Here is a 13664-nt window from a genome sequence, read left to right on the forward strand (position 1 = left end):
GCTCTCTTAAAAACACAGCACTGCAGTGCCACTTCAGTGGAAACAGCTGTGCTTCCCCAGTATTTATAACTTCTCTTGATAGTCCCAAACAAAATTTCTTCAGACATTTTAAAGGACTTATCCAAGCTCATAAGAATATCAGCCGGTTGCAACAAGATGGATGTTATCCACCAGTCAAAAAAAAAATAAAAGCACAATTCCTGGAAATATTAACTTCTGAAAAATAGCCAAAGATGGGGGGAAGAAAAAAAGTTTTTTCATTAGTATTCTTCTAAAAGGAAGAAAAAATTATTATAATTTATAACCAGCTTGTTTCTATTAATACCTTGCAGACAAGGCTATCCAGAGAGAAAGCACAGAGTTTAACAAACAGACTCAGTGACCTAGTCCTGCTTAAGTGTCTGAAGATGACAAACTACCACGTGAGAGGTGATTTAGTGACTGTCCATGAGTGTGTCCTAAGCAGCAGCCAAGGAATCATGGCTTGCAGCAGAGACTGCTCTTCCCGATCAAATCACCTTCCAGCTGCCCACAGGCTGGAGGCACAACCCCCCCCCAGCACCGGGGAGCTCTGCTCACTGGGGCAGGAGACCTGCCAGCCACTTTGGAGCCTTCCTTCAGCTTTAAGCCCTGGGAAACTAACTGAAGGACACCTCACCTTCCCCAGAGCAGAACAGTGACAAAGTACTGTACAAATCCTGTGGGTCTCAGGGGACTCACATTACTGCTGCTGCCAGACACACACAGAGACTGTCTTGAACCACTGCTGTAAAAACACAACCCCACGCGTGGCACTGAACACACCCCCAGTTCCCTGCACCCCAGTTGTGCACACCTACCAGCACCACTCAGAACACCTTGTTTTACACTTCTGTGCTTCCTGTAAATACAGATCACACTTGTAAGCAGCTCACTTTTCAGAAGAAAGATCCCCAACATTAAAGGTTTCTGGAAAAGCCTGGCAGCTGCTCTATTACAGGCTACAGGGGGTAGAACAAAACCAGAGCACCAGAAAGAGGCTGAACTCTACCACTCATGCTAGACTGTAACGTCATGGAATTTATTGCATCAGGGGCTGAATTATTATATTTAACTTAGAAAAAAATTATCATTAAACCAAGACAGAAAAATGATTAATGCACATTAAAACATCATGGTTATTTCTACCCACTCACTAAAGATGGGGGGAATGATATTTTTGATCAAAAAAAGCCACAAGTATTTGGGAAATAAAGGTTCTGTTCCACTGTCATGAGGAAAAGGTCAATTCAACCAGATGCCCAGTAACTTGGGCCAAGACAATGCTCTGAAATCACCACATTCTGAGAATGTAGTGAACTTCATCCCAAGCATCAGCGGATTTTTCCAACACGTAGCACTATGGCCAAGACACTTTTTTGTTTGGACTTTAAGCTCTCCAAACATTACTCTCTTTCTCAGTAACACTCAGGAATATTAGAGAGCTTTGGTCAACTGCAGAGGGAAGCTAGAAATTGAGTTTCAGGCCACTGTCCCACTGTACCTTCTCATTTTTTCATAATGAGTATTTTGCAAGTGCACAATGGGGAGAGGAGAGACAGCAACACAAGGTACCCATAAGTGTCACATTCAGATCCTGTGGCACTAAAGATTTTTATTTTACAGATCACTTAATTTCATAATTACATTAAAAAAATGTTATATTTCGCTTGCTTTTCTTCCTTAGCTTGTCCTGTTACTTCATGACAAGGTCTCATTCCCAAACACTGCAGCTAGGAAGTAAACAGCTCAATAACCCAGCTCCACCTGGTGGAGACTAAACACAGACCACTTTAAATGGAAGTATCACCAAAAATGAACATCAAAACTCTAGAAGAACAACCTGGGTAAAAATTCAAGCAGACCATCCCATCAGGCAGCAGCTTTCTCCTCAAAAACCCCCCGACTTCCCTCATGGCACACACAGTCAAAAAGAAAATGGATCTAATGTCTAACCAGCTCTTCTGTCCTTCAGACATACATCGAAGCAGTATTATTTACCTGGATAATATCTGAGAGCTTATGCAATCCAGATGTATTGACAAATATCCCAGTACCTAGAGAGAATTCCACATGGTTACTTTCACAAAACAAACAGTCTATACTTTATCTGACCAGCACAACACTCTGAATACAACGACTGGAAAATGTCATCTGAAGCAAACCGATTATTTCAAGGTTTTTATCACTATTCAGGATTCAAGGAGACACACAAAGGGGCATTCCAAAGCAAGTTCCAGGTCTCTGGAGCACTGGGAAGCTGTCCTCTGAGGCAATTACAAACTTCTTAAGGCTCCTCCACATTAAAAACTGGAAAGGAGCTAATTAAAATAAAAGACAAGTATGGTTTAACTGTTTCATTTTTCAAAAGCTCACACAACTAATACTACTCTCAAAAGAAAACTGAGTATGCAGAGACAGAACTGTTGCTATAGCTATAAATTGCCCTTTACCTCCAAGCTTCTAGTGTGCTCAAAATAGTGACTCTAGAGGGGTACATGAAAATATGGACTACACAGGCAAATTAAGAACAAGATGCTGACAGACAGTAGAGCAGAGGTTTGTGAAATCAAGAGAAAAAACCCCATGTGTGATTCCCAAAATTCCTATTTTATAACTTCCATGAGGAAAGAACGCAAGACACTCCAAGTGACATCAGCAAACCTCAACAAGCTCCACCCCACAATTCTCCTGGTTTTGGAGAAAAATGATGTTACGTGCACAAATCCTCTGTGAGCACATGTTTGTACAGACACATGTTGGTACAACTCAGGTTTTGACACAAAATGGTTCTTAAAACTAGTTCCCTTGTGTGAACAGACAAAATATGTTTTCCAGAGGACCTCACAGCAAATCTTAATAAAAAGACAGATCCTTAGGGTCAGATTTTAGCTTTTAAAAAGCTTTATGACTGAAATCTAAACAAAGAAGCCTTTCTCCTCTCCCTAAACAAAAGTTCCAGTTACATCACAGAGAAAAGTCTGAGTGAAACAACCAACAAATGTACACTTACGGCCTGCAAGAAACTGTAAAATCTGCTCTAATGACTCCAGGAGTGAGGATTTGGTCTGGAATGTTATTTGGGCCTCTGCAAACAGATCAAAGATGTAGCTGCAATTTACAAAGAAAAAGCACAAATGGGTAAACACTGCAAATAGTCACATGGACACAATTACTGTTACTCTTTTGTAACAACAACCATTTCACCATGTAGTAGTAAAACATGTTCTTGTTCCATGAGAAAGAGAAATTCAAGGGAATAAAAAGAAGCATTTGGTTGTAAAGACAACAGACTCCTGAGATGACAGAAAGCTCCTGACCACATCCTTCCCATTTTCCATGATTTCTTCACAGCCTATAATGCACCTTCCTTTAGAAAGAGCCGCATGTGGTTTTCATGGGGTTTTTTACAACATTCAATGTCCATTACTTTAGAAACAGACTGACAGAGCTCTGAGGTACCTCAAGCCAGATCACTGCTGCACTTGAACCTCTGTGTAAATCATGATGTCAAAACTGAAGTAGCACAGTGAGCAGCTTCTCCAAGTCAGAGCACCCAACAGACACACAAACAGCACAGGACCCTCCTCTCAGGAGTTCCATTAGAATTAATGACTACTACAGAGAAGGAAATCCAAAACTTTGAATAAATACCATTCCCAGAAACTGGAACAGTGGTACCAATCTCAAGAGCTGATCCAGCTTCACCCACACAATGAATTTGCTGTGTCCCCAACACGTCAAGACACTAATGAGAAGCAAGTTACCTTCCCTCTTTGGTGACTCCACTACCATTCGGTGGCAGCTCCACTGCATCAATAGCACTTTCCAGCTGAAGAAGAATTTCTTTAAGAAGCAAAAGGGGAAAAAAGTTCAAAATCTCTCTTCTTCTTTGGAAAAAATAACTGTAACTAAACATTCCACAAAATTCTCTGAAGAGACAACTTCATCTTCCATGTGTTTCTGAGTTATGAGTAACATCTACAGAAACACTACATGAACCCAAGTTACACTTGTTGACCTTTTGCAACTGTTTCAACAACAATTTTCAACAAAACAAAGAAATAACCTTACTCTTTATCTTTGCTAGATCTTCAAGTTCCATGTTCAATCCTGTCAAAGAAAGGAGAGATTTCAAAGAGGATGTTTCATGTTTGTTCCATCCCTACTTCATGGCCCTTCAGAAATTATGCATATAGGGCTAGAACTGTGTGTATGGAAAGACACCCTCTGTATTCCACTCACTGTTCTCTTTCATGATCCCTCATGGTTTGGCCAAATCTTCTCATATTTGTCTGGCACAGATTACTAATTAACAATAATGTATCCACTAATGAGAATAAATTTTAGAATCACAGAATAGTTTGGGTTGGAAGGGATCTTAGAGATCATCTAGTTCCAACCCCCCAGCATGGGCAGGGACACCTCCAACTAGACCAGGTTGCTCCAAGTCCCATCCAACCTGCCCTAGAAAACTTCCAGGGATGGGGCAACCACAGCTTCTCTGGGCAACCTGGGCCAGGGTCTCAACCCCCCTCACAGCCCAGAATTTCTCCCTAATGTCTAAAAAAATTTTCCAGCAACTGTCAGGAAAAGCTATTTTCCAGTTCTTGGTAGTGGCCTCCTAGAACCTCAGTGAACTGGTGGTTTGTGGCTGCCAACACACCTGAACTGACCAACTCCATATTGAACTCAGCATTGACTTCATTCTGCTGCACCACCTTGGCTTGCTCTTCCAGCAAGAGGTTGAGGGCGTCCAGCGCCGAGGCCAGATCGTAGGGGCTGAGGTCGAAGGAGGCTGACTCCTCACACAGCTTCTCCTGGAACACAAGCCACAGCAGCAGTAGAGCCCAGCTCAGCCTGTCACTTGCTCAGGCAGCTTCACAGAGGCTGCAGTCCAGATGACAAGGTGTGATTTCATTTCTATCTCCAGCTCAGACCAGAGGACACTTTACAAACACCCGAAGACTTTAGCTATTACCAGGCAGCCTTTTTCCTGGAACATGGAACTGATTTTGTCCCTTCCACACCTCCAACACTGCCATTCCCACCTAGCAGCAAATCACTACCATCATGAAGATCCCTTTCGTTTACGAGGTGTCACCTACTCTGTGTTCTTCATGTCTTTCATGGTTTTTCTTGACACCCTCTTGTTTCTCCTGCTCAGCTGCCAAACAGCTTTGCTGGCTGATGGCAAAGGGTCCATATAGAAAAGGTTTTAGTTAAACAACCAGTTTGTCCTTCAGAAGAGCTACTTCCCAGTCCCTCCCACACTCGTGGGAAATACTCATCTCCCTGTATTTGCTGATATGAAGACATGGCTCTTGCCCCTCATGATCTTTAATTCAGAGATGGGGCATGGAGAAAAAAGGGAAAGGAGGCCATGAAAAAAACAAAAAGCAGTAAAATGGATATTATTCATATGCAAAATTTGGGGTAAAAGGTAGGCCAGAAGAAGTCTCATTACAGGGAAGGAAGAAAACAATTTCTATTAAAAAAAAACAACAAAATCTGTTTGAACACTCAAACTGATCAGCTTTGACAAAGCTCTTTATGACTTTGAAAAATAAGCCACATTGTTTTGCCTCGAATGTTTCACTTACTAAATGAATCCTTTTCCCTGAGGAACGAAGAGAAACAGTAAGGACTAACCTACACAAAAATCTGACTGCTGCAGCTGAGAAGAAACATGCTGTGAAGAAATAATGAGCTAGCTGCATGTGTGCACCATCTAATCAGAAATAAGTCAAATTAATTGCAGAGTAATCAGGGACCTTCCATGCACTAGCCTGGAACAGACAGTACCATGAGAACACTATTGCAAAATGAGGAGCTCTGGAATAGCTCTTCTGGCTAACTCTGGATGCAGGCATCAACTAATATTTTTAGGGAAAAAAAAAACAGAATTCATACAGCTATGACCAGATTTCCACCTATTTTTCAACAGAAAACTAAGATGTTCTGAAGAAAGGAGCACATGCTGGACACAAGTCTCTCCTGTCAAGCCCAGCGCCTGTTTACCGAAAGAATGTGGAATCAGAAAATAAACTAGGCAGCTGCTTAGCAGAAATCCCACTGGGAGGCTGCTCATGTGGCAGAATAAAGGGACAGATTCCAACTGCTCCTTTGCATTTGATTATTGAGGCCAAGGGCTGCAGTTTCAAGCCAACTGAGAGGAAGATGTCACAAAGCAGATTTTTTATTTCATTTTTTTTTCCTCCACAAGTGAAAACTTGCAAATATCTCAAGTGTCACACTTGCCATCTACTGCCCTTGGGCAGCTGGTGCAGCTGAGCTTCAAGAATGGATCTTTCAAGAGCTCTTCCACCCTGAGAGAGAACGCTCCAACCAAAGAAAATGAGCACCCTCATACACGTGGAGGTCCACCCTTCAGGAAGACTTTCTCACCTTGTGGAAAACCACAGCAGTGCCAAAGGACTGATCATTAAACCACAAAGCTTTGAACGGGCACAGAAACAAGCAAAAGTCATGATCACAAAGGTTAACAACTGCAATAGCTGAGCACAGACTCCTCCAGTTGTTTGTAACAGGGCACTGGGCTGTTGTTCTCTTTGGATGACATTTGGAAAATGACAACAAACCAGAAACAACTCACCACATTGTGAGCTTCATCAAGTATGACCACAGTCCCCTTCAGGTCCAAGTTGTGGGCTCGGCGGCTCTGAAGACAAAGAGGAGAACGTGGGAATGGACAAAAAGCTCAGAGAAACCCAGGGAAATTGGCTCATGACTAAGATTTGGGTATTTATTTTTATTACTTTTTTTTTTTAATTTGGAGAGAACAGCCAGTAATCACTGTGGCTACCTAATATGTAAACCACGGGTTCATTTTTCTCTCTGGAAATTAAGGGGATAAAATGCATCACGTAACAGTTCATGGAGGTTACAACTGGCAAGGTAATGAAGAAAAGAGAAAAGAAGAGAAGAAAAGAGAAAAGAAGAGAAGAAAAGAGAAAAGAAGAGAAGAAAAGAGAAAAGAAGAGAAGAAAAGAGAAAAGAAGAGAAGAAAAGAGAAAAGAGAAGAAAAGAGAAAAGAGAAGAAAAGAGAAAAGAGAAGAAAAGAGAAAAGAAGAGAAGAAAAGAGAAAAGAAGAGAAGAAAAGAGAAAAGAAGAGAAGAAAAGAGAAAAGAAGAGAAGAAAAGAGAAAAGAAGAGAAGAAAAGAGAAAAGAAGAGAAGAAAAGAGAAAAGAAGAGAAGAAAAGAGAAAAGAAGAGAAGAAAAGAGAAAAGAGAAGAAAAGAGAAAAGAGAAGAAAAGAGAAAAGAGAAGAAAAGAGAAAAGAGAAGAAAAGAGAAAAGAGAAGAAAAGAGAAAAGAGAAGAAAAGAGAAAAGAGAAGAAAAGAGAAAAGAGAAGAAAAGAGAAAAGAGAAGAAAAGAGAAAAGAGAAGAAAAGAGAAAAGAGAAGAAAAGAGAAAAGAGAAGAAAAGAAGAAAAAAAAGAAAAAAAATAAAAAAGAAAGAAAAAAAAAGAGTTGTACCACAGCAGGATGCACAAGTTCATCAGAATTCACTTCAGCCAGTTTTAATTTTCAAAGCCAGCAATTGTTTCCAAGAGAGGAACAAAAACATCTCAGAACACACACACAAAGCCTGCACGGTGACTGGAGATCTGCATGCAGCAGGTGAGTATCACCAAACCAGGACATCACACTCTGCAAAGTTAATGCTAGAAAAATAGCAGGACTGCAAACAAAATAAACTACGAAGTAGTTCTTAACTGTGGGAAAGAACTTTACAGAGATAAAAAATCCAACACCACAAAATAGCATCCTCTATGCTCCTGACTTGGAACAGGCTTTTGCTTTGAGGTGCACCACACAACACGTTCCTCCCCACGCATCAGTTCTTCACAGTTTCTCCATTAAAAGCCAATAGAAGATAAATAAAAAACCAAATGCATTTAAAACCAAAGATAAACATTACCTTTGAGTCCAGTAAGTAGTTGTAAGGCATAAAAATAATGTCTGCTTGCTGCTTCAGGCTTCGAGAGAGATAATAAGGACAAGCTCTGTTTAAAAAAAAAACAAACAAACAAGCACAAACTATAAAGTAACACCTGCAGAAATATAAAGAGTGCATCCAACAGTCCTGTTTCACACGAGTTTCTAATCAGCTTCTTAAGGAGTTGAAATTGGCATGTTTGATTTCAGGGCCATTGGGTTAGTTCTAGTCAGAGAAGAGAAGCAAAATAAAGTGCAGAAGATACTGCCCAGGTGTGCAGCTCAACAAAACAAAGAAGAAAGAAACCAGAGGAGGAGGAGGAGTGGCACCCATCACTGTCACCATCTCACCCTGCCAGGTGAGAGGTAAATGATGCTGTAGATTAATTTATCTCAACGAATCAGCACCTCATCCTCTTAGATCTGAAACCAAACTGCAACAGCCCTGAACAGAGAAGATGGCCCTGGCAGCCTCTGCTCAAGAGGAATCAAGTGAGCCTGGCTCTGACTCAGTCTCTGCACAAATAGGGACTGAAACCAAGGGCTGCACGATGGAGGCTGCAGGAACAGGGGTTACACCTTTGGTGCACAGAGGATTTTGCTGGAAGCTGTGTCTGCAACAGGTTCAGCCACTCCACTTTGCTCTCATCATTGTTCTGCTACTTCCATATAAGTCAAGTTCATACCAAGGTACTCACAGTAACGAACAGATAAACTGTTTTCATAAATAAGGGGGAGGAAGGTAAGAGGGGAACACCTACCTGTGCTTGTTTCCATTTTTAACCAAGTCCTCAATATCCATGATTGATTCCATCAGGTCTTTCTCTGTACTCTTTTCTGTGAGAAATCACAACGTTACAACCACAAGCTCAGGGAAAAGTGTCACAGAGATTTATTGTTACCCCAGTCACCAGAGTCATCCACTCACTGACATTCCATCCTGGAAGCACATTAATGCAGAGCCAACCACACAGGCATGGGCAGGTTCTGCCAACTTCCCAAAATTCCCTCCCTGCCTAGCAAACCCCTCCCTCTCCCAAGCACAGGGCTTTGCTTCCACAGCCACACTCACCTTCCACATTGTTATAGAAGTGACAAGCACGAGCCATCACCTTCATCCGGCACATGTAGATCTGTCAAACACAGTCAGACACTTCAGCCAAGAGCAGTGCAGCTTGTCAGGCACAGGAAAGCTCATGATGGGCTGAAGAGTCATTCATTTGCTGTGACACCAGCTAGTCCATCAATACTAACCACAGCTCTTCAGTTTTAAAATCATGTGTCCCTCTGTCCACCTGAAAAGTCAGGCTCCATTTTCCCCAGCACAGACCCCTCGTGCTCAGGACTAATGTTTTTCAAAACACTAATCTTTGATATTACTTGTAAAAACTACAGGTAAATCAACCAGTGACTTGGAAATCATTGTTGCCCTGGAAAAGCACATGAGTAGGAGATCAGAAAGTGAACTGCAAACTTTTAACTCCCTCACGTTGTGCACAATGACATCCCCTCGGGGTGGGAAATGTCACCAGAGACACAGAGTTACATTTTGCACTCCTAGAACTGGGAACTGTAAGTTCTGCTGCAGCCTCCAGCAACGGAGCAGTGTCAGAGTCAGGACTTACACAGCACACAAACCAAAGTGCCTCCCTGCCCAGGCTCTGTTCTCACCTGCATGTGGTTGCTCTCCTGTCTCTTCACTTCAGGGTTGATGCAGAGCTGCTCTCTGGAACCCAACACACAGATCTTGGGCCTGCCCAGACAGAACACCCAGAACTGAGGTTACAAACAAGGCGGGAAAGAACAGAGCTCAGGCTTAGATGGGGTATCACCTGTCAGAAGTGAAGGGTACAGGAGAAACAGGTGAGCCCAGAAGAAGGGTCAGAATCAGGAACAGTAAGAGAAGGAATTCAACTTTGTGAAGGCTTCCCAACAAGCCTGAGAAGTAAATGTGTGAAGTAAAGAACCAAAACCAGGCCAAATTCAGGAAAGTCAACAACCAAAAGCCATAAGAGAAACTGTAAAGTCTGGAAAAAAAAGCAACAACCCACCCAATAAAACCAAACAATCCAACAACAAGGAAACCCAGGCTCTACACATGCACACCAAGAGAACTACGTTTCACTGGATGTCTTTTTTTTCATACATGTATCCAGACAAATTCAGACAACTAAACCAGGGGGGTTTCTCCAACTTTTCTTTGAATAGGAACATCACCCTAAGCCACACTCACCTGTACACCGTGTTCTTCAGCTCGTTAATGACCTGTGTGAGCTGTGAGTGAGTCCTGGAGGCATAGATTATTTTAGGAACATCAGTGTAGTAACCTGGCAAATGGGAGAAAAAAGCAGAAAAAAAACATTAGCACAGAAAGAACTACTAGAGATATTTTTAGCCTCCTTCCCCAGCTGGTACTATGGTAACAGCTTGTCTTGTAGAGACAGCAAGGAATTCTGTCACCTCGGGATTCACACACACAAAGTGAGCTAAGTTAGTTTCTGGTGTTCTAAAAAAAAATCACAAAAAAAACAACCAAAAATATGTAAAAAACCTTTACAAACCCACAAAGAGGTGTGAAGTTGTGCTTCAGTCGCTGAGCAAGGGCTCCCCGACTTTGGAATGACACCCTTACCACAAAAGACAATTAACAGCAAGTGTTTCTCACCAGTCCCGAGCACAAACCCCGCAGTCCTTACCTGGGATGTCAGCACCCGTGGCCGCGCTGCCCCAGGAGGAGAGGGGCCTCTCGGGGAAGAGCTCCACCCCCCCCAGCCGCTGGGCGATCTTCCGGGCCGAGAGGGAGTCTTTGAAGTGCTCCCTCCAGGCCAGCGTGGCACACAGCAGGCACAGGGTCTTCCCCGTGCCCGTGGGGCTCTCCAAAATGCCATTTACCTTCTTGAATGGGGGAGAAAGAACATAAAAAAGGGGGTGAAATGAGTCATGTAGAGATCTGGCTGGCCAGGACTTTGTGCTGTGCTGCCCCCCGTGCAGAAGCAGCCCCGGCCAGGCCAGCTCTGCCTCCGGGCAGAAACACCCTGGACACACCAGCTGCAGGGCCCTTTGATCTCTCAGAAGAACAGGGACCATGGAGATCTGTTAACCAACTCCAGAGCAAAGAGAACTACTGTAAAAAACTTCGTCTTATTTCACATTCATCCAGTGAGATGAACTTTATCTTCCTCTCACAGAGAGGACAAAAAGTTACACTAACACCCCAAGAACTAACAAGAACCAAAGCCCGGGGCAGACCGCAGGAACACAACCCCCACTGGCTCAGCTTTTCCTCCTTTACCCAAATTAGTCAGAAACATCCCACCTCCATCTCCACTGCCTGCCACCTGCACACTCCGGAGGCCTTAATAACTACGTATTAAAATAAAAGTACAAGTAAAACGAGGTCAGGGGAGATTTAGAAAAGGTGGGATATGGAAAACAAAAAGTTAACGTGACACGGGACGACTTCTTTTTCGAGAAGTCCCTTATTACCGGGGAACAAGAGGCAGCAAATGAGGCCAAACTCACCTTCTGCAGACACTCCAGCACCTTGGTCATGTAGACCTCCTGGCACTGGTAGGGCTGGAAGGGAAAATCCACCGTGACGCCGCTCAGCGTTACCCTGGGCATGGCTCCCGCCCCGCACCTGCAAGGAAGGGCAGCCCGGGGCTCACCGCGCCGCCTCCCGGGAGGGGCCTGCACGGGCGAACCGCAACCGGGGCGGGTTCATTCGCACGACGAAATGCCAAAAGCCCGGGACACTTCCGGGCGGGACCCGCACGGCGGGAGGCTCACGGACACCCAGTGCCCGCCCCGCCGGCCCCAGGCGCCGCTCCCGGCCCCCGGGCCCCCCCGGCCCCCCCGGCCCCGCCGCTCCTACCGCCCGCTCCGCCGTTCGGAATCCCCGCGCCTGTGTCACGTGCCGCCCGACGCACGGCGCGTCACTTCCGGCGGCAAGCTCTCGCGAGAGCTGCGGCGTTGCCCGGCAACGGGGCGAGGAAGCGGCTGCGGCCGGGCCTGGCCGGGGCGGCGGGGCCTGGGGCGGCCTGGGGGGCCTGGGGGGCCTGGGGTGGCCGCGGGTGCCGGTGCCGGCTGCTGGGAGCTGCTGTGGCGGCCCCAGGGGTCCCGGGCAGGCGGGACCGAATCCGGTGGGGTTTGGGCCCGGCGGCCCCCGGCGCTGAGGAGAGGAATTCTTGAATGCTCCCGCTGGCCCCTGCAGGTTGGCAGAAGCAGCTTTCCGTTTCCTCATGCAGAACGAGAGGCTGAGCGAAGGGAGCTGCAGGGCCTCGCTGGCACTCGGGACGTGCAGGCTGGGGGCGCGGTCAGTGAGGGCCACACGGCAGCACCGCCAGGCAGCCACAGCCTCCCCGGGCAGCCCGTTCCAGCACCTTCCTGCCCTCGTGGGGGAGAGTTTCTTCCTGATGTCTGGCCTAAATCTTCCCCTCTTCCACTTTAAACCCATCACCCCTTGTCCTGTCACTGCCCTCTCGGGTGAAAAGCCCCTCCCCGGCTCTCCTGGAGCCCCCCAGTAAAGGTTCAGAATCCCCCACCCGCTCAGGCAGCCTGTGTCGCTGTTTCCTGACAATACCTCTTACCCGTGCTGAAGCGCCGTATCAACAGCGTGCAAGGCCAGGTAACGTTAAGCGATTTAGGCGATGTGGGTGGAAGCAGAGTCGCCCTGGGGGAGAGGGGAGCTGCTCCTCTGCTCCGCTCTCCCCGCCTCCCCCGGCGCTGCCCCGCGGCGGGAGGAGCAGGGAAAACCGGAGTGTGGAAGGGGAAAGAGAAAAAAAATCCATCTCTTGTTTCAGGCTGTGAAAGAACTGGGCAGGTTGCTGGAGCTGCAGGATGGTGGTGATGGGGCGCGGGGCAAAGGCAGGTGCTGGGCTTACACCTGGGATGAGCTCTAACACGGCACGAGTTTGGAGAGGAAGGAAGAAGGAGAAGAAATTTAAAAAATGTGAGTGGCCCAGGGGAAGTGCAGTCCAGTCCCTGCTCCCACGACAGCACCAAGTGTGCCCCAGGCAGCAGGAACCAGCACATCAGCGGGTGGTGAAGAGCTGCATGAGTTACCCTTTGTCTGGAGTGGTGCCTTCCAGGGAAAGAAGAAGAACAAAAAAAAACACCTTGGAAAAGATGATCCTTGAACTCTGGGGGGAAGTGGGGTGTGAGTGGCTGCCCTGGACTGCAGGGAACCTGGCAAGCATGAGGCTGGTGCGGCGCAGGAGCACCAAGTGAGCAGGCAGCACTTCTGCTCCTCTTCTCAGCCGAGCAAGGATCTTGAGGAATGGGACCAAAAGGGTTGAAGAGCAGTAATGACCAGCTGTGAAACATCTGCCATTTGCACAAAGGTTATTTTCCCCCTTTCAGATAGGAGAGGATTAAGTTGCCATTCATTGTCTTTTCAAGAAGATGTGATGGTTCCCATAGCAACAGTCAAAAACTTTTGTTCGACCATCACATTATTTGATTCCTTTGAATCCAGATAATCCAGAGCCTTTCCATCTCTTTACTGTTGGGAGGTACAACCCTTTTCCTCTTTGAAGCTCTAATTTTAATCACAATCAGGCTGTCCTTAGGAAGGGGAGTGAGCACAGATGGAGAAAGTGAGGCAGGAGGGGTCAGATCTTGTGGAGGCCAGAGGGAATGGCCAGAGTAGAGTCCACAGCCTCATGAGTTCAAGACATTCAGTCCAA

The 13664-nt window shown here is 45.8% G+C and overlaps 1 protein-coding gene and 1 long non-coding RNA gene across 3 annotated transcripts in view; one reads left to right on the top strand and one right to left on the bottom strand.

Moving 5' to 3' along the window:
* The window catches only part of RTEL1 (regulator of telomere elongation helicase 1), a 43226-nt gene extending 31615 nt beyond the window's left edge, over positions 1-11611 (bottom strand). For both annotated transcript variants that reach the window (XM_051632732.1, XM_051632731.1), the window contains exons 1-13: positions 11500-11611; positions 10674-10872; positions 10211-10304; positions 9649-9730; positions 9050-9110; positions 8739-8814; positions 7961-8045; positions 6635-6700; positions 4685-4838; positions 4093-4131; positions 3786-3864; positions 3032-3129; positions 2020-2075 (exon numbers count right to left, since the gene is read on the bottom strand). In XM_051632732.1, the coding sequence (XP_051488692.1) occupies positions 2020-2075; positions 3032-3129; positions 3786-3864; positions 4093-4131; positions 4685-4838; positions 6635-6700; positions 7961-8045; positions 8739-8814; positions 9050-9110; positions 9649-9730; positions 10211-10304; positions 10674-10872; positions 11500-11601 (1191 nt within the window). In that variant the 5' untranslated portion in view covers positions 11602-11611. The remainder of the gene's footprint in view (positions 1-2019; positions 2076-3031; positions 3130-3785; positions 3865-4092; positions 4132-4684; positions 4839-6634; positions 6701-7960; positions 8046-8738; positions 8815-9049; positions 9111-9648; positions 9731-10210; positions 10305-10673; positions 10873-11499) is intronic.
* An 807-nt stretch (positions 11612-12418) lies between these two features.
* LOC127390794 (uncharacterized) lies at positions 12419-13105 on the top strand. Its single transcript, XR_007890951.1, has 2 exons — positions 12419-12604; positions 12780-13105. It is a non-coding gene; the product is annotated as an uncharacterized LOC127390794 (long non-coding RNA).
* Positions 13106-13664: the final 559 nt, after the last annotated feature.

The sequence above is a fragment of the Apus apus genome, chromosome 15 (assembly GCF_020740795.1).
Source record: "Apus apus isolate bApuApu2 chromosome 15, bApuApu2.pri.cur, whole genome shotgun sequence".
In the NCBI taxonomy this organism is placed as follows: domain Eukaryota; kingdom Metazoa; phylum Chordata; class Aves; order Apodiformes; family Apodidae; genus Apus; species Apus apus.